Here is a 24,898-nt window from a genome sequence, read left to right as displayed (position 1 = left end):
CACACTGGGGTCTGTTGGGGGGTGAAGGATGGGAGGAGGGAGGGAATCAAGAAAAATAATGGGTACTAGGCTTAACACCTGGGTAATGAAATAATCTGTACGACAAACCTCCATGACACAAGTTTGTTACAACAAACCTGCATTTGTACCCCTGAACTTAAAATAAAAATTAAAAAAAGAAACATGGAATCAACCCAAACATCCATTGACAGCTGAATGGACAGGTAAAATAAGGTATACGCACACATTGCTCAGCCTCAGGAAGGAAATTCTGACACGTGCCACACATGGGTGAACGTTGAGGACATTATGCAAAGTGACATAAACCAGTCACAAAAGGACATATGCAGCATTAGTTCACTTCCATGATGGACTTAGAACAGTCAGAATTATAGAGACAGAAAGTAGAATGATGAGGGCCAGAGCCTGAGGGGAGGAGGCACTAGGGAATTACTTTTTAATGGGTACCAAGTTTCAGTTTTGCAAGATGAAAAAAGTTATGGAGATGAATGGTGCCTATTGTTGCTCAAAAATACAAATGTACTTAATACCACTGATCTATACACTTAAAAATGGTTATGGAATACTACGCAGCCATAAAAAACGATGAGTTCGTGTCCTTTGTAGGGATTTGGATGGATCTGGAAACCATCGTTCTCAGCAAACTGACACAAGAACAGAAAGCCAAACACTGCATGTTCTCACTCATAAGTGGGTGTTGAACAATGAGAACACATGGACACAGGGAGGGGAGCATCACACACTGGGGGCAGTTGGGGTGGGTAGGGGAGAGACAGTGGGGGGTTGGGAGGGTGAAGAGGGATAACATGGGAAGAAATGTCAGATACAGTATGCACCTAAAGTAAAATTTAAAAAAATGGTATTGGTGGTAAAGTTTATGCTATGCGTGTTTTACCATAACTTTAAAAGAAAGCCCTGTGTCAGGAATCTGAGAGCCTGAGTTCAAATCCCAGCTCCACTACTATCTGGCTGGGTTGTCATGGCCTCAGCTGCCTATGCTGTGAAATGGGGATGATTCCCAGAGTGGGAAGGCTTTATATTTTGAATACTGTCTTAGCTCATGGTTCTGTAACTTTTCATATTATGCCTGATATTCTGTAATGAGTTTACGCATTGGGGATAAAAGGCATGTGCTATTTTTGTTTCAGGAACACAATATATCCATCAGGTACCCACAAAATGAGAGTGGTTCACTGGGAAACCATCTTGGCAAGAAATACCAACATTCCAGACTCCACATGTTAGACCTACAGGGGACTTCACCAAGACCCATCTTACACCCTGACAATGAATTCCCTCTGCTGCCGTCTAGTGTCTAATGACAATATTGACCTTTTCTAGCTGTCAACCTCGTCTTATTAAATCCTGAGGTCTTAACTGCTTTGCACAAAGAAACCGATAGTTTGCCCACCCGAGCACGTGTTCATGTATAATTCATGGCATATCATGTTGCCTGGCAAATGAATATTTATCAGCTTTTTCATAAGAGGCAGGATGGTGTTTCCTTTCGTTGCTACCAAAATTCTATGCTGCAGCAAATGAAATTTGTGAGCAAATAAAAAAAGAATAAGAAGAAGCAAACATTCCCAACCAAGTCCATTCTCCTCGTAATTTTCCACTTTCTGAGGCCTCTAGTGTGTATGGAGGTGGTTTTGGTTTGGCTACAACAGAGAACTGCTGACTCATTCAGAATAGAAACACTTCCCATATGCTACACGCATTGCCTCCGCAAAAAAAACTCCCCCACACCTGACTCCTGCGCCGTTTTCAACCACAGAGGCACCCAAGACCCTCTCGGTGGCTCCATTCAGCCCCTCTGAATAAAGTTAAGTTTTGGGGGACCAAGAATAAAGAACCCCCCAACGAAGGCTGGTACAGAGTGGCTGATGGCACCAAGCCAGGCAGAATCTCATGGCTTCCAAAATGGGCCACTACCCAGAGAAGGGACAGCCCTGTGCCACAGACATCTAGGGGTGATGTCCCCTCTACAGTGAGTTAGGAGGGCACTGAAGGCATTGCCTTGTCTACTGAAAGTGGCCTGTGCCCTGGTGCCCACTGCAAAGAAGTAGGAAGACACCTAAGAATTGTGACTCTGTTGACTTCCAGTCTCCTGACTCATCGATTGAGGACTGCCGTGCTGATAATCTCAGGCACACGCAGGCACATGCAGTTGCAACATGATTGTGAACACATGGTCCGTGTGGCTTGTTTGGCATCACCCTGGATCTGAACGAGGATGATGATATTGATAGTGCTGCTGATGATACTGATGATGGTAGTTAATGTATATTGAGCCCTTACTATGTGCCAGGCCCTGTGTAAGGTACATGAACTATACTATTCCATGTCATCCTCAGAACCCCCCACGGAGTGTCATGGAGTACTCTTTCATCTTGCTATTCAGACCCCAGCTCAGAGATCACCCTCCATCACATCTGCTTGTTTTAGTTTTTGTAGCACTTATCCTGAAATTATGTGGATCCCCTATATATTTTCTGCATTGTGGTCCTTTCCACTTTATAGATGAGGAAACTGAGGCAGAAAGATGACATAACTAGTTTACATTCCCATAGCCCCAGCTGGGAATCAAAGTCAGGTCGGTTTGAACTACCTCCCTTTATGAACTATGCTCTTTAAACTACCCTCCCCCAGAATTGAGAAACTTGATTCCAAGGAGCAAACTCACAAATGCCTAGCTGTGTGGCCTCAGGAGTGCCATTTCATCTCTAAGAAATGTGGTGTTCTCTTTTGTAAGTGGGTTGTAATAGTTCTTCTTTTGCAGGGCTGTTATGAAGATGAAATAGGGCTTTGCAAATTCTAACAAGCTCTCTAATCATTGATAAGCCTGTGGCCATTCTCAAGAGAAACATTTATTGAAAGTTTGGCACTGGAAGTAGAGATGAGATTCCAAGAGTTTACGGTGTAGTTGGAGAAAGAAGACACATGGGGACAAAAATACAAAGTTACGTCTGAGTATTCATTCATTCATTCACTCAACCTAAAAAAACTGTTGAGCTCTTGCTGGAAGCCAAAAAACATAGAGGAGAGTCACATAATTTCAGATAAGTGCTACATAAACATTAAAACAAGAGGATGTGACGAAGAATGATACCTGAGCTGAGATCTGAAGAGCGAGATGACACCACCCATCCAAAGATTCTGAGAACGAGTGCTCCAGGCAGAGAAAACAGCTAGTGCAAAGGCCTTAAGGAGTGATGTGCATTAGAATTCTCAAACATGGGGCTCTGATGCTAGTATTTCCTAAACATTTTGGACCCTGAAGCCCTTTTGTCATAGACCACCTCAGGGTGCTGGTGCTGAGTGGAACACCCTTTGCAAATGATGGTTTTTCACCTTGCTAGGGTCTCTTTTAGCTAGGATGCTTTCTTCTAATGGCTCTACTCTTTGTTTTTTTTTGTTTTTTTTTTGTTTTTTTTGAGATGGAGTCTCGCTGTGTCACCCAGGCTGGAGTGCAGTGGTGCAATCTTGGCTCACGGCAACCTCTGCCTCCTAGGTTCAAGTGATTCTCCCACCTCAGCCTCCTGAGTAGCTGGGATTACAGGCCCACGCCACCATGTCCAGCTAATTTTTGTATTTTAGTAGAGATGGGGTTTCATCATGTTGGTCAGGATGGTCTTGATCTCCTGACCTCACGATCTGCCTACCTTGGCCTCCCAAAGTGCTGGAATTACAGGCTTAAGCCATCGTGCCCAGGCTTCATGGCTCTAGTCTCAATTTTTTTCCTAAAGTTTCTTATATAGGGGTCAGAAGGGTTATTCTGGGCTGGGTCAGGTCCCAAATGACATTGTTGTGGGGATTTGGTCTAGGGCAAGGATTTGAGCCAAACCTCATGCTGCCCTCAGCACTGCCCCCACGGTCCTGCTTTCAGATTCCAGTTGCTCCAAATGCCCCCTGTGGCAATCCCTTATAGAACACGAGCCCATTAGACCTCAGTCAAAGTGTCTGGGGCCTTCACTCCTCCGGCATGAGCTTCACCTACCTTCCTTTCATCTATTCCCTCGGAGGTCGACATGAGCTTCTTCAGGAGTGGAGGGTCCAGCACCTGGAATTGCCGGCGGAAGTGAGTGAGCCCCATGTGGTCAGCATAGCCTAGGGAGGTAGGAGCAGGCAGGAGAAGAGCACAGAGTCCAGATGAGAAGATCCAGTCCAGTTCCCTAAACCCCCAGATAGGAGCTCAGGGTCCTGCTCCCAGCCTGGCTAATAACTTGATGCATGGACTCATGTCTTAGGGCCTCAGTTTCTCCATTTGTTAAGAAGATTAGATTTGATTGGCACTCCCCAGATGTTTTCCTGAGAACACAAACCCACAAACTCCACTGAAAGTGTGACAAAGCTGCACACTCATCTGCCTCTTGGAAGGTCACAAGGCATGTCAGCATCCAAGTCAAAGGCTCCGAGAACTCGTGAAGGGGAGATGCCTGATTAGCCTTGAGTTTCCCAACGTTAGTCCAGAGGTTCCCAAATCTGTTCGACAAAGGAAAGTGTTTCATCTAACACATATTACCACCCCATAGACTGTATGTGAGGCATGCTGCATTGGGCAGCATCTGAGGGCTTTTGTAAGTCCACCATGCAGGGTGGACATAGCTGCATCCTTCTATGTGGGGAACTGGGAAGAGAAGGGGCACCTGAAAAGCTACTGGGAGAAAATGACATTAGATTCAGTTTTTGGAAGCCATAGGGTTTGCAAAAGAACTTGGTATGGAAAAGAAGTCTAGCCAGAGGGAGCTGTACAGACAAGACCAAGAACAGGGAAGGATAAGATATCTTCCAAGGCCGAACACGGTGAGTGGCTCACGCCTGTAATCTCAGTGCTTTGGGAGACCCAGGTGGGTGGATCCCTTCAGTCCAGGAGTTCTAGACCAGCCTGGGCAACATGGCAAAACCCCGTGTGTACAAAAGATACAAAAATTTGCCATGGTGGTGCATGCCTATAGTCGCAGATACTCTGGAGGTGGGAGGATCACTTGGGCCCAGGAGGCAAAGTTTGCAGTAAGCCATGATCATGCCTCTGCACTCCAGCTGGGGTGGTAGAGTGAGACCCTGTCCCAAAAAGGAAAAAAAAACTGGCTGGGTGCAGTGGTTCACTCCTGTAATTCCAGCACTTTGGGAGGCCAAGGCAAGTGGATCACCTGAGGTCAGGAGTTCAAGACCAGCCTGGTCAACATCATGAAATCCCGTCTCTACTAAAAATACAAAAATCAGCTGGGCATGGTGGTGCATGCCTATAATTCCAGCTACTCAGGAGGTGGAGAGAGAAGAATTGCTTGAACCCGGGAAGCAGAGGTTGCAGTGAACTGAGATCATGTCACTGCACTCCAGCCTGGGTGACAGAGTGAGACTCAGTCTCAAAAAAGAAGAAAAAAGTTATTTTATAGTTCATAGTAACAGTCGGCATTTACTGAGAGTTTATGTGTGCCAATCACTAGGATAACAACTTCCTTGTATTATAGACACCCACGGGCCTATATTATTATCCTCATTTTACAAAAGGGGAAATTGAGACCCAGAGAGATGAATTCACCTAGTTGCACAAAGCAAAATGGTAACTGTACCAGCTGGGATTCAAACCCAGCCAAAGAAGAGCATAGACCAGGTCCCAAAGGAAACCGAACTCAAATTCCAGGTCTCGAGGTTTAGACTCTTTCCTGGGTACAAGGGGCATGGTAGACCCTCGGCTGCTACGAAAAGACCCCTCAAGTGACTGGATCAGGAAAGGACTGGGAAAATCTCACTCCAAAAGTTTACTTAATGAGACTTCACAATAAGCCAAACGCATCAACTAGGAAGAACAGAAATCCAGTGTATGGCTAATCCTGGAAGACTTCTTGGGGAAGAGGAGAGTCTCAAACCAGCTTTGAAGGATGCAGACAGCACAGAGACAGGGGACCTGGGAGGTCACGAGCCTGCTTTAGGGGAGACCTATCTGGGTTCACATCCCATCTCTGTCCGTATGAGCTCCACGACTGGGACAAATGATCCAACTCTTTGAGATTCTATTTCTTCACTTGTCAGATGAGAATAACAAAATCTATCTTCGCATGGTCACTATGAGGATTAAATGCGATGACAATTATAGTAAAAAGTGACTGATGGGTATTATGTGCTTTTCCACAACTTGCCACTCTTCTAAGCTTTATCCTCTTATTAACATACCCACAGCAGCCTTCTGAGATATGAGCTATCATAGGAGAGAAAAGGGAGATATGCTCTAGGGAATTTCCTGGGGTCACACGGCTCATGAGAGGTGATGGCCAGAATCAAGGCCAAGCCATCTCCCTCCAGAATCTGAGCTGTGCCCACCAGACTGCACAACAGGTAATGCTTAGTGAATGCTTATCACATACCTTTAGCACAGTGAGAATGATCTCATTTAGTATATGTGACGACACAGTGTCAAACGCGTAGTAGGTACTCAATAAATATCATGCATGGGAATGTATCACACATGCACGTGTATATATGCATATATATTATATATGCACAGATTCCCAATCATAAATATTTGATGTATCTGTGTATGCATACAAATATATCTCATGTGAGTGTGAAAGAGACAGATGTGACTTGCAATAGAAACAGGAAATGAACCAGGTCTAGGAGACAGAAATTGGAAATTTCTACCATGAGATATCAACCCTTTGCTTAGTTGGAAAGCTCATCCTGGCTGAGTTGGGCTGTGCTGAGAACAGAGAGGGCAATAGTGTCGTGAGGTCACGTGGGCACAGGAAGGGGCTGCCCTGACTCTGCACGCACACGGGGGTTCTAACAGTCTGACCCAGGTCCAGGGCACCTGCAAAGGTCCAGCACTTCCTGCCAAGTAGCCAAACAGAATTAAGTGTGGGGGACCAGCCACCAGCTGTGCCCATTCCCCTCTTCTGTTGTGACATTATCTGTCTCCCTCCTCTGCAGCTGTGCGGGTGGGAAGGAAATCAATGACATGCTCAGCAAAGTGAGGGTCTCATCTTTGCTTCCAGTTGCTCCCAGTCAAATACTCTGTGCCTAGGGGTCCATTATTAACCCAGTAGGGGGGAGGCGGCAGAATCGACCATACACTAGGGCATTAGTGACCATGGAGACATTAACCAAATGAGGTGCCCACCTGAGACTTCTGCCTGCCCCAGCCACCCTGTCCTCTGCAGAGAGCATGGCTGTGTCTGAGCCATTTCTAGCTGTCCGAGGGGGAGTCAGTGTAGTGGCCTCTGGGGACTGAGAGGCAGAAAAGAATAGCAAGGATTGAGCTGGGTATGGTGGCTCACACCTGTAATCCCAGCACTTTGGGAGGCCAAGGCAGGTGGATCACGAGGTCAGGAGTTCGAGACCAGCCTGGCCAAAATAGTGAAACCCTGTCTCTACTAAAAATACAAAAAATTAGCTGGGCACGGTGGCGCGTGCCTGTAATCCCAGCTACTCGGGAGGCTGAAGCAGGAGAATTGCCTGAACCCAGGAGGCGGAGATTGCGGTGAGCCGAGATCACGCCATTGCACTCCAGCCTGGGTAACAAGAGCGAAACTCTGTCTCAAAAAAAAAAAAAAAGAAAGAATAGCAAGGATTGAGATCCAGCTCCACTCGTAAGATTCACTAATGTGGGGACATCAGGTACACATTTGCTTACTAAAATACAGACCTAAAACTTCAATCCCTTGATTAGAACCCCTCCATCCCCCTGCCAGCCCATCATCTCTCCAGATGGACCTGGCGATAACCCAGCAGAGGCATTCACAGCCTGTCCTGCTGGGTGTGTCAGCCTCTTCTCCCACAACTCCTCGCTCATTCTGAATCCACTTCTCGGAAAACCTGGCCCTTTCATGCCTCCCTCCTTCATACTTGCTGATCCTTCTGCCTGTGTTCCCTCCCCTTGCCAGAGGTGAGCAGTTTCTTATGCTTCGAGGCCTGACTATCATGTTACATCGCTGTGAGGTTTCCCCAAACTCCCAGTGAAAGTAGGAAGCTCCCTTCCCTAGGTCTCAGGGCCTCCTGCATCCCTGGGTGACATGAGCCCTCATCAAATCATATCATCACCTCCTGGGATCACAGCAATCCCCCAAACCAAACTGAGCATTGTGAACACCAAAATATCACTCATCACGGAAATTCCATCCTCTATTGTGAGACAACGCTCCTTAGAAGTTCACAGCTATAAGGAAGGCACAGCCCTAGTCTTCTAGAAGTTATAAGCAATTCTAGAAATAATATGGGCTTCTTCAGTGGGTGCAGCTAACCACTAGAGTACACGTATACCTATGTAACAAACCTGCAGGTGCTGCACATGTATCCTGTTTGTGTGTGTGGGTTTTTTTTAGAAGAAATAAAGAAAAAGAAAATATGGGCTTCAGTCTCAAAGAGACCTGGGCCCCAATCCAGGCTCTGTCATGTTCAGGCAGTCTGACCTTGAGCACGTGCTTCCACCTCTCTGAGCATCAGTGGCCTCATCTCAGAAGACTGCTGGGAAGAGTAACCTGGATGCTGGGTGTGAAGCTCCTAGCACATGGCAGGGCCCGTCCCTTGGCTTCCTGTTACAGGTAGTAACAGGTAGTTACCACTGGTGGTTGGACATGTCCCAGGAGTCAGAGACAAGGTGCTCTGTTCTGGCTGTCTCTTACCTGTCCTGTGCAGACGCAGAGCCTCCAGGATGTGGAACCCAGCAAGCTGGACCCTCAGTGCTGGAATATCCAGGGCCAGGGGTCCACCTGCCCCAGGCTTGTCTCTACCAGGCTGTGGTGGCATTGGAGCTTCCTGCCCATTCCTGCTTTCCACCACAGGGTTCAGTACCAGGCAGTGGATAAAGTGCAGCTGGGACCTTTTGATCATGCTGATCAGTGCATCCTAGGACCGGATAGAGGGAGGTCAGGGTCAGTTGTCTCAGAAAGACACAGAAAGGGGACTGGACCCTCCCCAAATATTCATTAAGCCCGACCTGGGCATCTTTGGGGCCCCCATGTTCTATGCCAAGGAGCTCCCACCTACAGCCTGATTTGTAGGTGGGAGAAATAATGGTCCCTGTTGAAACAGATGGAGAAACTGAGGCATGAAGAGAGCAAGTGAGTGGCCCCTAGTCACACAGACCAGTAGCAGAAGAGCTAGGCCTAGAACTCAGGCTCAGGGCATTTCCAACATAATCCACTAGGAGGTTTCTTTCAAGGTGTCCTTCCTTGTCTCAGCCGGTTCTCATTTGTGCTCAGCCTGGCCACTGATCAATCTCGTGTTTTCATTTGGGCACGGATTCACATCCAAGGTCTAGGTACCACATTTACATCCAGCTGGGTCCTGCCGCCTTGCCCCAGGGGAAACTAGTGGTGAGCAAGGCAGACAGGGCTAGCCTGGCTCTCCTGTGTGACACTGTAGTCAGGAGGGCATTCGTAGCTCGTGGGAACCCCCCGGGCCTCTCAACTCAATGCCAAGCAGCACAGGCTCAGGCCTCAAGAGTTGGATCAGTCACTTCCTGGGGGTGTGACCAGGGCCAAGTTTCATTGCTGCTGGGAGCCCCCATTTCCTCCTCTGTGGGGCATGGGGTGACGCTTGCCCCTCTGGCCTTGCTGGGGAGGTCAGAGATGATGCAGGCACATGACCCAGCCCAGAGGAGATGAGAGTGTGAGGCAGTGAAGGCCATGACACCATGAGACAGGGTGCCCACTCACCATCTGCAGCTTGATCTGGGAGCACGGGGCTTTCCTCCTCACCGCGGCAAGGCTGCTGGCAAACGTCCTCCTCACCATGCGGCTCCTCTGCAGGGCCTGTTGGGAGGTGCCCTCCAGGCCTGCCACAGCCCGGCACACAGGAGGCAGCTTGGCCCGGGCTTGAAATAGACTCCACAGCTCCTCCCTGGTGGGGAGGAGAGAAAAGAGAGAGATTTAGGAGGTTCTTAGGGAAGCCTTGTCCTGGGTGGTGGCAAAGGGAACAAGCCCTCTTGCTTCCTGCTCCTCTGCTTCGTAAAGCCTCCTCTGCAAGTCACACGTCCCAGCTGCTCCCTTTCATTCACAGCCCCTCCTGCCAGGTGAGGCTTTGCTTCATGGCAAATGCCAGCTCCTTCCTGATGCCCATCTCCTACCTGCAAATGCTCCCTCCTTCCCTAGCCTGATAACATCTGTCCTATGGATATTCTTGTCAGTTACATACCTAGAGCAATGCTATGAAGCCTGTACTTTCTTAGAGGGCGAAACCATCTCTGATTTTCCTAGACCAGGTTAGCACATGGTAGGCACAGGCCATGTGTTTCATGCAAGAAGGAACGACTCAGGCTGGGCACACCGTTTCTGGAGCTGCAAGACAATGTCAAGTAAATACCCAGCCTGACACCTGAGCAGACAGTGCCTTCCCTCAGCATCCCCGTCGTGGACAGGGTCGTGGTCAGTGGCCAGGGTGCTAGCTTTTTAAGTGTCTGTTCCGCTAAAGCAGAGCTGGCCTGCCCTCTTCCATGAGCCAGCCATGAACCAGGCTCTCTAATAGGTCATCTGCTACGTTACATCACCATAGCCTTCTTAGATCAGACATGGGAGCTTTGCAACCTCACTCCCATTTCTCAGATTATGAAACTGAAGCCCAGTTCATGTAGCTTAAAAGAGGGAAAAACAGAATCTGAACATTGTCCTGACTCCAAAACTGGACTATGGCCGCTGAGCCTTGTAGCCTCATCTAACTCTTATTTATGGTGCAGGAAGCAGAAAGAACCCAGAGGAGGGAGGGCAACTGCCCATGGTCACTCAGGCGACAGAGGGCAGGGCTAGGACTCAACCCGGGTCGCCTGGGTCACCATCCAGTCCTCTGTTGCGTGCAACTCCTGTTGCCCCATCCCTGGCCTGAATCTCTCTCCAGGAGCTGGATATTCATGAGCCCCATTCCTGGATACAGGTTTCTAATCAGCTCTGACATCAAATCCTTGGAATTCTCCAAGCATCACTTAGACTCAAGTTGGATCCCGGCGGTGCTACTGTTTTGCTGTGTGAGCAAAAGCACGCTGCTTCACCTTTGGGGGCTCAATTTTTCTCATGTGTAAAATGGGCCTAAGGATCCTGTGCTGTGATAAAGATAAGAAGATGCCCATAAGCACTTTGGGAGGCCGAGGCGGGTGGATCACGAGGTCAAGAGATCGAGACCATCCTGGTCAACATGGTGAAACCCCGTCTCTACTAAAAATACAAAAAATTAGCTGGGCATGGTGGTGCGTGCCTCTAATCCCAGCTACTCAGGAGGCTGAGGCAGGAGAATTGCCTGAACCCAGGAGGCTGAGGTTGCAGTGAGCCAAGATAGCGCCATTGCACTCCAGCCTGGGTAACAAGAGTGAAACTCTGTCTCAAAAAAAAAAGAAGATGCCCATAAAGCATTTATGCTGATGCAAGGCACACAGCGGGTAGTAAGCAAGTGGTTCTTTCTCACCCTGGTGCCTACCCAAGACACCAGCACCTCTCTGGCAGTCTCAGTTTCTCTTCTTATCTCTAAGCTCTCCCTTTGCAGAATTCCAGCGTTGAACTTGGAAGCGCACATGCACGGGCATGCGCGCGCGCGCGCGCGCACACACACACACACACACACACACACACACACACACACAGAATTTTCCAATAACCCTCTGAACTGAGAGCAGAGAATGCTGCCAGCCTCATGCCAGCACTCTGGGCTGAGCAGCCAGGGAACGTGGTGAGCTGTTTTTACTGCTACAAAACGTATCATTTCGGTTTTACGGCCCCCTAGTTCTTGAATGTCCATAAAAGTTGTTCCAGTCACATCATCTCTCAGATACTTAATGACAGGCAAAGTGCCAAAATAAGAAGACACAGCTTTTTAGCTTTTGTTCCACCTCCCCAGAAGGCCAGCTTTTCTCCTCGGCTGGATTCGCTCTAGCCCCAGGGAGACGTTTCGCTGCTCCAATTCAAGTGATGGTGCTTTGTTCCATTAAGGAAGGACGGGATTCCTGGGCTGGCCCTCCCACACCATGTTGCCGAGTGCGTAGTTTAGGTGGGAAGTAAAAACACAGCACCTCCCATGCCTCATCCCCATCCCCAGCCCTGGCCCAACTCACCTTTTTGACTGCTGCAGGATCTGGGGTGCATCCAGGGCTGAGAGGTTGGGCTTGGCTCTGTGGAGCCAGCCCGTGAGGTCGTAGCGCACAGGGTCCCGTCCCAGCTGGTGGAAAATCTCACACTGGAGGGGCTGCTCACAGGCCCGCAGGGCAGAGGACCCTGGAAACAGACATGGTGGCATGAGTGCTGGGGCCTAGTGGGGACACTCTGCAATCAGCTGGCATCCCCTGAACACAGTATCTATCTTAATATGCTTCCAGTTAGCTCAAGCTCACGGTCAAAGGCACCCATTTCTCCTGCTGTAGTGAATCTGTGCACATCATTCTTGCTTTCTTAAACCTAGGATACCTGTTTTTCCCAAACATCATCCATACACACAATCTCCTCGAGTTTTTCTATATATATAACCACATATCACTTGGGCTGTGATTTACTTAATGTTTTCTTTAAATCGACTCACATTTTCACAAGTATAGTACATTCATTTTAAAAGACACATCATATCGCAGATTTGATGTGAAATATATGTTGATTTTCTGATATGCATGGACATGATGATTAAATATATAGTTTTAAAATATTTAGTTGCACGCCGCCTAAATCATTTTGAATACCATCAACCAAATAAATACAGAGAATACTTTTGGTAGATACGGGCACATTGGTTCCAAGAGACAGGGTGGGAGAAACAAAAGGGCCTGATCTTGGGAGCTAGAGAAATCCTAGGTTCTTTACCATTTATTACTTCATGAAACGTGCCGAGCCCTGTACGTCTCTGAGCATCAATTTCCCTCTCTGTAAAATGTGGATTAAATCATGCATACCTCCCAGCGTGGCTTATGGCTTCAAGGAGATAATGTGCATAAAATGTTTTAGTATAGCATCCAGCACATAAAATGGTCACTCAGTCAGCAGTCATGGTTGTCACCGCCCTTGACTGCACTTAAACCTTTGCTGATGTTCCCGAATCACAAAGTGTTTATGTACACATCCCCAGTGCCCAGCGTCATGCTTGGCAGAATGAATGCATGGATTAATTCATTAATGGATAGCTGTTCATTTATTATAACACTCTAGTGTGATGATCTCAGGTTGCAATCACAGGTTTGAGATAGCTGTCCCCACACCGAATGGCCCCAGATGGATTATTATTATTATTATTATTATTACTATTATTTTGAGACAGAGTTTCGCTCTTGTCACCCACGCTGGGGTGCAATGGAGTGATCTCAGCTCACTGCAACCTCCACCTCCCAGGTTCAAGTGATTCTCCTGCCTCAGCCTCCTGAGTAGCTGGGGTTACAGGTATGAGCCAACATGCCCAGTTAATTTTGTATTTTTAGTAGAGACAGGGTTTCACCATGTCGGCCAGGCTGGTCTCAAACTCCTGACCTCAAGTGATCCACCCACCTCAGCCTCCCAAAGTGCCGGGATTACAGGTGTGAACCACTGCGCCCAGCCCTGAGATGGATTCCTCTTAAGAGTGGTTGGATTCTTGTGACTCTTGGATCTATTTGGAATGATCTTGCTTTGCTTTCCTATCCTGCTATTGTCAACAAACTTGCATGCACTAGTCTGAGTCCTGAGTCTTCCCCTCAAATCCTAATTTGCTGCCTCTAAACTCCAGGAAGCTAGGAAAACAAAGGACTGCATTTCTTGCAACTCCCTGCAAAATACAGCAGTGTGAGAGTCTGCAGCTTTCATGAGCCTGTGTAGGAGGAGTAAAGGGTGTGGCATCTGCTACCTGCGTGTGGCTGCTTAGAGGTCCTCTGTGCTCACTTCCCAGATTGCCCCTGTCCAGGATAACAGAAGTTACCAGCACAGAACACTTCTAGCGAAGTGAAGTTTCCCTGTTTCAAGAGTGTCCTGCGAGGCTTTCAGAGCTGTGCAGTCCCTTACCTCAAGAAAGTCCCCTTCCAATGGGAGAATAAAGCACCCACAGGGAGCAAGGTGACAAAGCACACACCAGGCTTTGATACAAATGTTCACACTGCCCTTGCAATGGTGCAGGTATCTGTTTACCTGGCTGCCCCACTCCACTGAACTGGAAGCAACTGGAAGGCAGGGACTGGTTGACTCATTGTTAGGTCTCAGCAGCCAGTACAGGGCTGGGCGCTTAATGAGGATAATGACCGCGTAGGGGACAGGGAAGAAAGAAGAAAGGATGTTGATGTTTGCTAAGCCCCAGCTCCTAGCACTCTCTGCTGGACAAGCTAGCACGAGTGATTTCAATCTGGTTGGTGATGTGAGCATCTCTGGGCTGGTTTCTAGAGGATGACACTGAAGTTCAGAGACAAGAGGCAATTTGGCTAAAGTGGCACAGCAGGATGAGGCCACAGGTCTGCTGGTCCCAAAGCCTGCCTCTGTCCAGGGTGGTGGCCAGCACATGGATGTGCCACATTTCCCAGGCAAATTATCAGATTCCAGGCCTGCTTATTCTCCTCATTCACTCCTTTCTCCTGAATTTGGTTTTTATTCCGCAGTTTTGTTCATGAAAGCATTTCCCATGAAGGCTTTGGCTTTCGGGAGCTCCATGGATACTTCCAGAAGATGGAGCCTTATCCAGCATCTCTCTCTCATACCTCCAGGCTTCGTCACCTCCCCCAGGAGCCTGAACCCCCAGACAGGGCCCCTCAGCCTCTGCAGGTCACACTCTGATCTTGATGAGGGGCTGTCACCTGACTATCTACTGCTCCTGGACTCCATGAGGGCTGACCCCAGTCCCTGTTGGCCCTTGTGGGAACACTCAGCAAATGTACTGAGGTATGGGAAAGAGGTCATAAATCGCAAGCCCTCAGTTAGCCAGAATGCCCCAAGTGTTCTGGATGATTGAATGTTCTCATTAACTCAGAGCCAATCAGAAAGCAATAAAGGAAAAGAACTTGTTTTTCTTTTTAATCAAAATGTTGTAATTAATGTGTCTTCTGAGGAGGCTGAAGGCAAAGGATGTGGAGAGAGTCTTTACCTTGGGAAGTGAGGGCTTCACAGCATCCTGCTAGGGATGTCTGGGACTGACACCATAGACCTCATAGATAAAGGGGAGGGGCCACAAATCTAGCCAAATCCCCTTCTGCCCACTCCAGCCTCACCCTGCAATATACCCTCTGCTTCCAACCCTGCTGTTAGAGACAGAATGCTTGTTCTTAGGTACTACAAGGAAAATATAGCATTCAGACAAAAAGTTTTCTTAGCAAGGCAATTTTACCTTCTGCAGAAAGGGTACTACTCATCAGCTATTTGGCTATGAGAGTACAACAAACAAAGGAAAGGCAGGCATATTTCTTCTTTATGCATTGGGTTCTTACTGCTGTGTCTGATCTCTGTTGGTTGGAGCAAGACTTCACAATTTAAACTAAACCTGACTGGCTAACAACTTAAAACTTTTCTAAATAGAGAAAGGCAATGGAGAACAAAGGAAAAGAGGAAGTCTAAATAAGGAAGAGACGGGAAGTTGCTTGAGAAAGGACTTAGAAAATCTAATAATGTACATATCTTGGTTAAAGTACAAGGACATACAATGTACTTATTCCTTTATATCTAACAGCTAGCTACATAGGACTTAACACAGAGTTACTAGCCAAAAGCAAGAAGGCTTTGACGAAAGCTAGTCTTTAAAATAAACTATTATTTCTAACATTCATTATTATTATTCTTTAACCAGAAGGGAAACTTTGAAAAGGAACTTTTTACTTTCTACACCTACTTTCCATCTCTTTTGCCTAAAAGGAAGGATCCAGAAAACATTCCCTTGGAGGACATGTTTCATTGATTCTGGATCACTGAGTTTTCACATATTCATCAATTTTGTAAAAAGTATTCACTGTGTACCTCATCCTGCCAGCCATACCAGGTGCTGCCTCCACACAGATGACCAGCCCTGCCCAGTCACCATGCAGCTGGCCTTCCCCAAGGGGAGATGACTGATGAGCAAGTATGGGGCATGCCCTGGTGACCACTGCAATGGGTGGAAGGAAGGATCGCCGGTAGGGGTCTCTTCACAAAGAGGTCAGGGGAAGTCCATGAGCAGCACTGGGCTGGCATGTGGCAGAAGGGCCCTCCAGGCAGAAGCAGCTGCTGATGCCAGGACCCAGAGGTGGAAATGTGCGTGGTATGTTTGAAGAGCAGCAAAGAGGGCTGCATGATGGGAGCAGGAGAGGTGAAGGGAACATGCAGATCAGAGCCCTGGGGAGACAGTGAACAGAAGCAACTGCCCTCAGGGAGCTCCCAGGGTCACAGGGAGAGCAGCAACAAGCAGGCAAGCAGAGAGACAACCACGACCTCACAGAGCCTGGCAAGGGTCCTGAAGGAAGAAACAGAGAGTTGTGATGGGGCAGTGAGGCTGCCAGGGGGACAGCTTCAGACAGGCAGGGAAGGTGTCTGAAAAGGGTGACCTCTGGAGCAGAGAGCTAAAGGAGGAGGAGGTGGAAATGCTCCATGTACACAGCACCTCCATCCTCACCACAGCCCCCGGGTGTCACCAGGACTGCCATCCTAAGGAACAGAGAGGGGACTTTTCAGGAGTCACATACGGTGCAGTTGAGCAGTGAGCAGGAGCCAGCTCAGGACTCTGAGGCCCAAAGCCTGGGTTTCCCCAGCTCTTTCTCCTGGTTTCTTTTGGATCCGAGTGAGGTGCCTCCCCCACTCCCCGAAATCTACGCTCCTGAACCCATCATGCATAGAGATAGGGGTCCCTTCGACAGCCTGGAGAGTCACAGGTCCACCTGGCCTTTGGAGTGAGGCAGTCCAGGTTCAGCGCTAGCCCTGTGCTCGGCGCCTACAGGGCCCTGGGAAGGCACTGGACCTCAGGAAGGACTCAGTCACCTCCCTATAGCTGGGGTGCAGTGAAGCCCCCAGGCCTGGCTCCAGCTAAGGGCTCCACAACTAGCAGTTTCTGCCACTCATTCATGCTCCTTCCCCAGCTAGTGAAGGGGCAGACGCATCTCATACCCCAGCCTGCATGCAGGGGAGTCCATCATTGCCAGGATCAAGTCAAATGCCAGGACCCCTGTGGGCTGAGCACAGTCAGGGCTGCATCTTCACTTCCTGGGCCTTAGACTTTTTTGCTCTCATGGGCACCTTCCTCCATAAAAAAAAATACACACACATATACACACATGCACACACATATATACAAACACACTCATACATAGATACACAGGCACACACATACGTATACACACACATATACACACATGCACACACATATATACACACACAGTCATACATATATACACAGGCACATACATACATATACACACATATACACACATGCACACACATATATACAAACACACTCATACATATATACACAGGCACACACACATACACACACACATATACACATGTGCACACACATATATACAAACATACATATATACACAGGCATGGACACATACATAAACACACATATCTATACACACATGCACACACATTTATACAAACACACTCATACATATATACATATATCATATAGACATATATTAAAGAATTGCACTTGACCTAAAAGTTCTTTTCCTTCCCAGAAGTTAAAACGTTTTCTGGAGGGAACAACACACACTGGGCACCTGGAGGGGTGAGAAGGGAGAGCATCAGGAAGAATAGCTAATGGATGCTGGCCTTAATACCTGGGTGATGGGGCGATCTGTGCAGTAAATCACCATGGCAGGCATTTATCTACGTAACAAACCTGCACATCCTGCACACGTACCCTGAACTTAAAATTTAAAACAATTTAAAAATTAAAAACAACATTTTCATGGGCCCCCAGAACACCTGGCACTGTCCCTCCATGCAAGGCAGAGAATTCAGTGCTGTGCCAGTCACTGGCAGAGCCGAGCTCTCCGGGAATAATTTAGGAATTCGCACTCTGAGCTTGCTCCAGGGAGAGGGGCAGGAGGCATCAGACGCTGTTGCTTCACTGCTTAGGAAATCCTGTCCTGATGTGAGCACAGGAATCCACCATGATTGTCTCGGACAGAGGCCTCTGCTGGTCACCATAGGGTGGAAGCTTCTGCCGGCGCTCATTCAGTGGATGGTAGCTTTTCTCCCAACCTCTTATAAACTGTTCCAGTTGAACAATCACCACCAAATCCTCCAGCAAGATGTGTCTGTCTATGTCTCCAATGACTTCAACATGGCCAAGCCCAATGGTCATTCCTCAGCCCACACCCCACTTGACCTTTTAGGCGCATTTGGAAAGGTCAATCCCTCCCTCCTCCTGTGGCTTCCGGGGAGTCACATTCTCCTGGCTTTCCCTCCTGCCTCCCTGGCCACACCTCAGTCTCCTGTGCTGGCTGCTTGCCTTGTCCTTGACACCTTGACATGGAAAGTCCCAGAACCTAGTCCTTGGACATCTTCTCTGCCAAGCCTCATTCCCTCAGTGACCTCAACCAGAGTCACGGTCCTCAGTCTCCTCCTTTCATATGCACCTGCCTTACTGTCTCTCTTCTCTGCTAGAAGGGCAGTCCCATGTGGGTGAAGATTTGTGTTTTGTTCCCTGACGCATCTCCTGGGTTAGGACAGTGGCTGCCATGTTTTAAGTGCTCCATTCATATTTTCTGAATGGACCAAGGAATTAATGTGCACACATCCTGGCCCCAAAGACAGTTGGGACTGATAAGGTCAATAGATCAATAAGTACATTTGCCTTTCTTTTTTTTTTTTTTTTGAGATGGAGTTTCACTCTTGTCCAGGCTGGAGTGCAATGATGTGATCTTGGCTCACTGCAACCTCCACCCCCTGGGTTCAAGAGATTCTCCTGCCTCAACTTCCCAAGTAGCTGGAACTATAGGCATACACCATCATGCCTAGCTAGTTTTTCTGTATTTTTAGTAGAGATGGGGTTTCAACATGTTGGTCAGGCTGGTCTCAAACTCCTGACCTCAGGTAATCCACCTGCCTTGGCCTCTCAAAGCGTGGGGATTACAGGCGTAAACCACTGTGCCCAGCTAGTACATTTGCCTTCTTAAGTGCCTGGCGGTGTGGGGCTCACAGGAGTCTCAGATCCAGACAAAGCATGTTTTGAATCTGCCTTTTAATCCTTCTCCTCTGGGCGACCTTGCACAAGCATTTCTGGAGCTCAGTTTGGGAATAAGAATCTGTATCTCCAAGTGTGGGACAGAATCCTACCAGAAGACATACAGAAAGCTGAGTATGCTGCCCTGAGACAAGTACAGGCAACACTCGCCAGCCCAGAATCACGTTCTCCATCACCATCAGCATCCACATCCTCATCAAGAAACCTGCAACACCTTCCCCCTGGTGACAAAGCTCTGCATGTACATAACCTCACCCAATCATCGCAGCAGAAATTGTAAGCAGAAAGAAGTCAGGGGTGACTTCTTTCCCCATTTTAAAAGCACATCAACTAAGACTACAAGAGGTTTGCTCAACATCACGCAGAGGAAAGTAGAAACAGTTGGGCTTGAACTTGGAGCCTACGGATACCAAATCTCATGATCTCTTTGTTCTGGTTTCAGGTCTCCGTATCCCCTCTTGCTTCCCCTTCCACCAATTCAACTCTCACAAGCGCTATGGACTTTACCTGCAAAACACCTCCAGAGGCTTCTACCTCCTGGGGCAGCCCAGCTCCTGTCTCATCCTGGCCACCTGCCTTCCTACCATATCTTCACACTGAAGCCTTGCAGAACTTTCTAGAACATGAAGCTCATCATGCCTCCCACTGCCTAGAATCCTTCATGGCTTCTTGTTGCTCTGGGATTAAGATCTTTGCATGACCAGTGAGGGCCTCTGCAATCTGAGCTGAGACGACATCCCCAACCCTGTTCCGCATCATGTTCCTGGCTCTGTTAGATTCATCTGCACGCATCTCCCACTGGCCACCAGAGAAATGAGATGTGCCCCATCGGAGTGCAGTTGCAGGCTCACTGTGCGTGCAGGCTCACTGTGCGTGCATGCGCTTGGCTGTGAGTTTGTCTCTTCCCCCTGAGGACATGGCCCATGCCAGGCTGGCTTACTACCACATAGAACAGTACCCAGCACATAGTGGCTGCCCAGTGTATTCGTTGAATACTTGAATGAATGAAAGCACACACAGGCTCATGCACATTCACCTCTGTGCACTGGAGCCTCTGTGCAGGCCCTCTCAGGGCTTTTCCTACAGTTGAGAAGGACAGATTCCAACACCCAGGCTGGACTCAGCCCCCATCCCCAGCCCCTTGCTTGCTTACCTTCAGTCCCAGCTCCTTTCTTCTCGAAGGCGGCGCACAGACGCTCGAGCACCACACTGTCACTGGAGCCCTCTACTCGGACTTCCTCATCCAAGACCCAGAAAAGGCCTCTGGCATCCTGAGCACCTCCTCCAGCTGGTAAGCGGACCTGGCAGGAGACCCGAGATTCACTGAGAGGCCCTGATCCCCATCAGAGGCCTGTCTTGGGTTTTTTTCCCATGGATAGAAAACGGAGACCTCCAAGTCCCAAGCGTTAGGACTTGGAATCTGCCTACCCAAAACCATGCTCCCATTCACCCCAGACTCTCTGTGTTGAAGCCACGGAACTCCAGCAACTTCTCATTAGCAAGCTGTCCAAATCCCGCCTCTGTCCTCGCCTCCTGTGTGACCTTGGGCAACTTACTGCACCTCTCTGGGCCTTGTTTCCTCCTGCCTAATGGAGACCGAAAATACCTTCCTTGGAGGGCTGTGGTGAGCATTTAACAAGGGGAACCCTCTGAAAATTACACATTTCTAGATACATACAGGCAGCTGGCCTTTTTGTGTACAACCAGACAAGAAAGGATTAATTCTGTCTGCATCATTTCCTCTAAGAAGTCTTTGTATTTTTTTAACTAAAATCTTAGGGCAAAAAAAGCAACAAGCACTCAAAGAACATTTCAGAGAAGAAGGTGAACTTGATTCAATCTCACAGACATAGAATTTTAAATCTAGACACAAGCTTCAGAGACCATCTAGTCACCCCTGTAGTTTTGCATACGGGAAGCTGAGAGAAGCCTGCGGAGTTTAAAGGGCCTCTCCGAGGGCTCACAAGGAGTTGGCACAATCCAAAAGGCCACCAAGCAGTTATAGAGGAAATGCAATGTGCCCAGTGACCAGCTGTCCTACTGTGCCCGGGACATGAAACTTTCAGTGCTAAAGCTGGGAAAGTCCTATGCAAACCAGGACAGTTGGTCACCCTGACTGAGGAATCCGCATCCATCAGAGGCCCAGAGAGGGGAAGGGGCACATCCAGGATCTCACAGATGGAGAGTCAAAGACACAGAGTTGGAATTAGATTCCAGGCATCCTTCATCTTGGGATAAGACACAGACTCAGACATAAAGGAGACCAATAAACTTCTTTATTGGGGCTGAAACTGATAGCCAGCCCACACTCAGAAGGTCCTCAAAAACAGCTGTTTAGGCTGGGCATGATGGTACATGCCTGTAATCCCAGCTACTCAGGAGGCTGAGGCATGAGAATCGCTTGAATCCAGGAGGCAGAAGTTGCAGTGAGCCAAGATCGTGTCACTGCACTCTAGCCTGTGTGACAGAGTGAGATTCCATCTCAGAAAAAAGAAGGTGGCTGTTTGCAGCCACAGGATCTGGACACTACCCTGCCCTTCCCAGCTAACACTGTTAAATCAGCCCTTCAGACCCACCCTTTCCTAGGAGACACACAGGTGAGGAAGCACAGCGTGGAAGGGAATGAACCAGACAGATGCCAGCCAGAAGAACACACTGAGAACAGCCAGCCAGGCTTACACAGGAGAGGGCTTTGCAATGATGGGTGCAGCCCACTACATGCCAAGAGAAAGCCTGCAAGCCCCTGGTCAGCAGAAGACAAGGAAGGAAGAAAAGGACAGGGGCAGCCTGCAGTGTCAGATGCCAGGAGAGAAGCCACCTGCAGGGCACCTCCTGTGTGCCAAGCATCATTCCAGGTGCCTTATGTGCAGTATCTCACTGATGTTCACAGCAACCCAGAGAAAGTAGCATCCCCATTCTGGACATGAGGAAACTGAGGCTCAGAGAGGTGAAGCAACACGCCCAAGGTCACCAAGATTGGACCCAAGCGTGGCAGGGTCTATGGCCCAAGCACATTTGTACTAAATAAAATGTGAAGAAGAAGAAGAAGAAGAAGAAGAAGAAGAAATCAAGTAAAATTGTCACGGGCAGTTCTGAGTTGAGCAGATCTGGGATAGCAAAGTGAGTTCTAGGGATGGAGAGAGTGAGGTAAAGACTCAGTTTCCCTCAAACGAACACCTGTCTGTCCCCAAATGAGTTCAGGGGCCTGGACCAAACATGGCCCCTGTTCTCCAGTCCCCAAGGTCCCCAGTCTCTGCTGGGCACAGCACCTTCATCCAAACACCTGACCTTTCCAGGCCAGTGTGGCTGGAGACCTCTGGCCATGAGCCCTGAGCTCCCTTTGACTCAGGCCTCAGGCTCCCAGGAATGAGTTTATTCTAAGACATAGACTCAGACATGAAGGAGAGCAGGGGTTCTCAATCTGAGGATGCCGAAATCTCCACTGTTCAGGACACACTCCCAGACCAATCCACACAGAATCTGAGGGTGGGTCCCAGGCATCCACATTCCCAATGAGCCTGAGGTGACTCTAGGTGCAGACAGCATTAACAACTAGCAGACTCAAATCTGCTAGCATTTCAGTATGGCTAACTGGCGTCTGAGAGCCTGGGTTGGCTGGGCCCCGTGTTACCTGAGAGGGATTCTGATCCACGACAGCCACGGTGGCCCCTGGGGAGGGGTCCGGGAGGTCAAACTGCACAGGAACACCTTCCTGGAAAACCACAGGATTTAAAAGTTAGCTCTTTTAGTGAGCGGAAGGGGGAAGAAAACTTTTGAAGAAGGAAAAAGCAGAGAGGACTTCCATTACCTCCTGGCCCTTTAAAAAAATTGTTTTTAACATTTTGGCAAAAGATACGTAGCATAAAATTTACCATTTACCCATTTTAAGTATATAGTTCAGTGGTATTGGGTACATTCATGTTGCGCAGCCATCACCCCCAACCATCTCCAGAACATTCTTCATCTTTCAAAATGGAACCTCCGTACCCATGCAACATAACTCCCTAGTTCCCCCTCCCCCAGCATCCTACTTTCTGTGCCTCTGATCTTGACTATTCTAAGTAGCTTATGTAAGTGAAATCATACAGTATTTGTCCTTTTATGCCTGACTTATATAACTTAGCACGACGTCCTCAGGGTTCATCCACACTGTACCATTTTGTCAGAATTTCCTTCCTTTTGAAGGCTGAATAATACTTCCTTGTAAGTGCGTATCTTGTAATATGCGTATCTCATGTTGCTTGTCCATCGCTTGCCAATTGCAATCCACACATGGGTTGCTTCTGCCTTTCAGCTATTGTGAATAATGTTGCTTTGCAGTTTGGTGCACAAATACAAACTGAGTCCCCAATTTCAATTCTTTTGAGTATATACCCAGACATAGAATTGCTGTCACATGGGAATTCTATTTTTTTATGTTTTGAGGTACACCATTCTGTTTTCCACAGTGGCTGTACTGTTTTACATTCCCACCAATACTCCGCAAGGGTTCCAATTTCTCCACATCACCCCAACACTTGTTCTTTTCTGATTATTTTCTTAGTAGCCATTACAATGTGTGGGAGGTGACGTCTCAATGTGGTTTAGATTTGCATTTCTCTTTCGATTTGGGATGGTGAGCATCTTTTTGTATGCCTTTCTAAGTCTTTGGAGAAATGTCTATTTAATTAATTTTTCCAGTTGCTAATGAGGTTGTTTGTTTGCTCATCACCTTTTAGCCTTTGTGTGAGAAGAAAGATTGTAAATCAACGCTCCAATAACATTCTGCGATTGTTCATCATGCAGGGTGTCAGCCATCATGCTGAAAGCTTTATCAGAAACTGACAACTCAGTCCAAACTTTTAAAATATTTACTGAGAACCTAATGAGTGCTAGGCTGCGTGTTCAGTGCTGGAGGGAACAAGTGTAAACTATGGAAAATAACAGTTGCCACAAAAATGTCACCGGAAGCCAGGCGTGGTAGCTCTTGCCTGTAATCCAAGCACTTTGGGAGGCCAAGACAGGCAGATCACCTCAGGTCAAGAGTTCGAGACCAACCTGGCCAACATAGTGAAACCCTGTCTCTACCAAAAGTACATAAATTAGCTGGGTGTGGTGGTGGGTGCCTGTAATCCCAGCTAATTGGGAGGCTGAGGCAGGAGAATCACTTGAACCCGGGAGGCAGAGGTTGCAGTGAGCCAAGATCACATCACCGCACTCCAGCCTGGGCAACAAGAGCGAACCTCTGTCTAAAAAATAAAAATTTTTAAAAAGTCACCAGAAATGTTCAGAAAATGCTGTGGACAAAGATGTTCATCACAGTATTGTTTATAAAGCTTTGTACTCAGAAACCACCCAGATATCCATAGGAGAGGGAATGCAATCAGATCTAACCACTGCATGCAGGTTTACTAAGATTTGTAAGTGGAGGGAGGTGATATGAATAATGTAATACTGTGAGGAAAATGACAGATGGCAAATTATGTGTACAAGAAGATCCAAAATCCACAGAAAATAAAATAAAGGGAAAATAATTTTAAAAAAGAAAAAATAAGAGAGAGAGAGAATGGTAACAGTGGTTGTCTCTGGATGGAAAGGCTAAAGGAAATTGTAACTTTAGTTTCTTTGTACTTATATGAACTTTCCAGTGTTTTAATTTAAAATGTATTACTTTGATAATGAGAAATAAGTGAAATATTATGGGAAAAGTAGAATAGCTGTTACCATACACTCAAGGATCAATATAGATGAGACACTCTTCATTCTTGTTCATTAAATGCTCAAAATAGCCCCTTTGGGGAGCATGGTAACCATCTTCATAAAA

At 47.8% G+C, this 24,898-nt stretch overlaps 1 protein-coding gene across 2 annotated transcripts in view; it reads right to left on the bottom strand.

Moving 5' to 3' along the window:
• MYO18B (myosin XVIIIB) overlaps positions 1–24,898 on the bottom strand; it is a 285,467-nt gene that overhangs the window by 179,936 nt on the left and 80,633 nt on the right. For both annotated transcript variants that reach the window (XM_064367868.1, XM_064367869.1), the window contains exons 16-21: positions 22,727–22,807; positions 20,249–20,396; positions 12,059–12,218; positions 9,681–9,864; positions 8,646–8,868; positions 4,022–4,131 (exon numbers count right to left, since the gene is read on the bottom strand). In XM_064367868.1, the coding sequence (XP_064223938.1) occupies positions 4,022–4,131; positions 8,646–8,868; positions 9,681–9,864; positions 12,059–12,218; positions 20,249–20,396; positions 22,727–22,807 (906 nt within the window). The remainder of the gene's footprint in view (positions 1–4,021; positions 4,132–8,645; positions 8,869–9,680; positions 9,865–12,058; positions 12,219–20,248; positions 20,397–22,726; positions 22,808–24,898) is intronic.

This window comes from Aotus nancymaae, unplaced genomic scaffold, assembly GCF_030222135.1.
Source record: "Aotus nancymaae isolate 86718 unplaced genomic scaffold, 86718_ANA_hifiasm-v0.15.2.pri h1tg000076l, whole genome shotgun sequence".
Lineage (NCBI taxonomy): Eukaryota > Metazoa > Chordata > Mammalia > Primates > Aotidae > Aotus > Aotus nancymaae.
The sequence above is the reverse complement of the archived record's forward strand: the minus strand, read 5'-3'. Positions and strand labels throughout refer to the sequence as shown.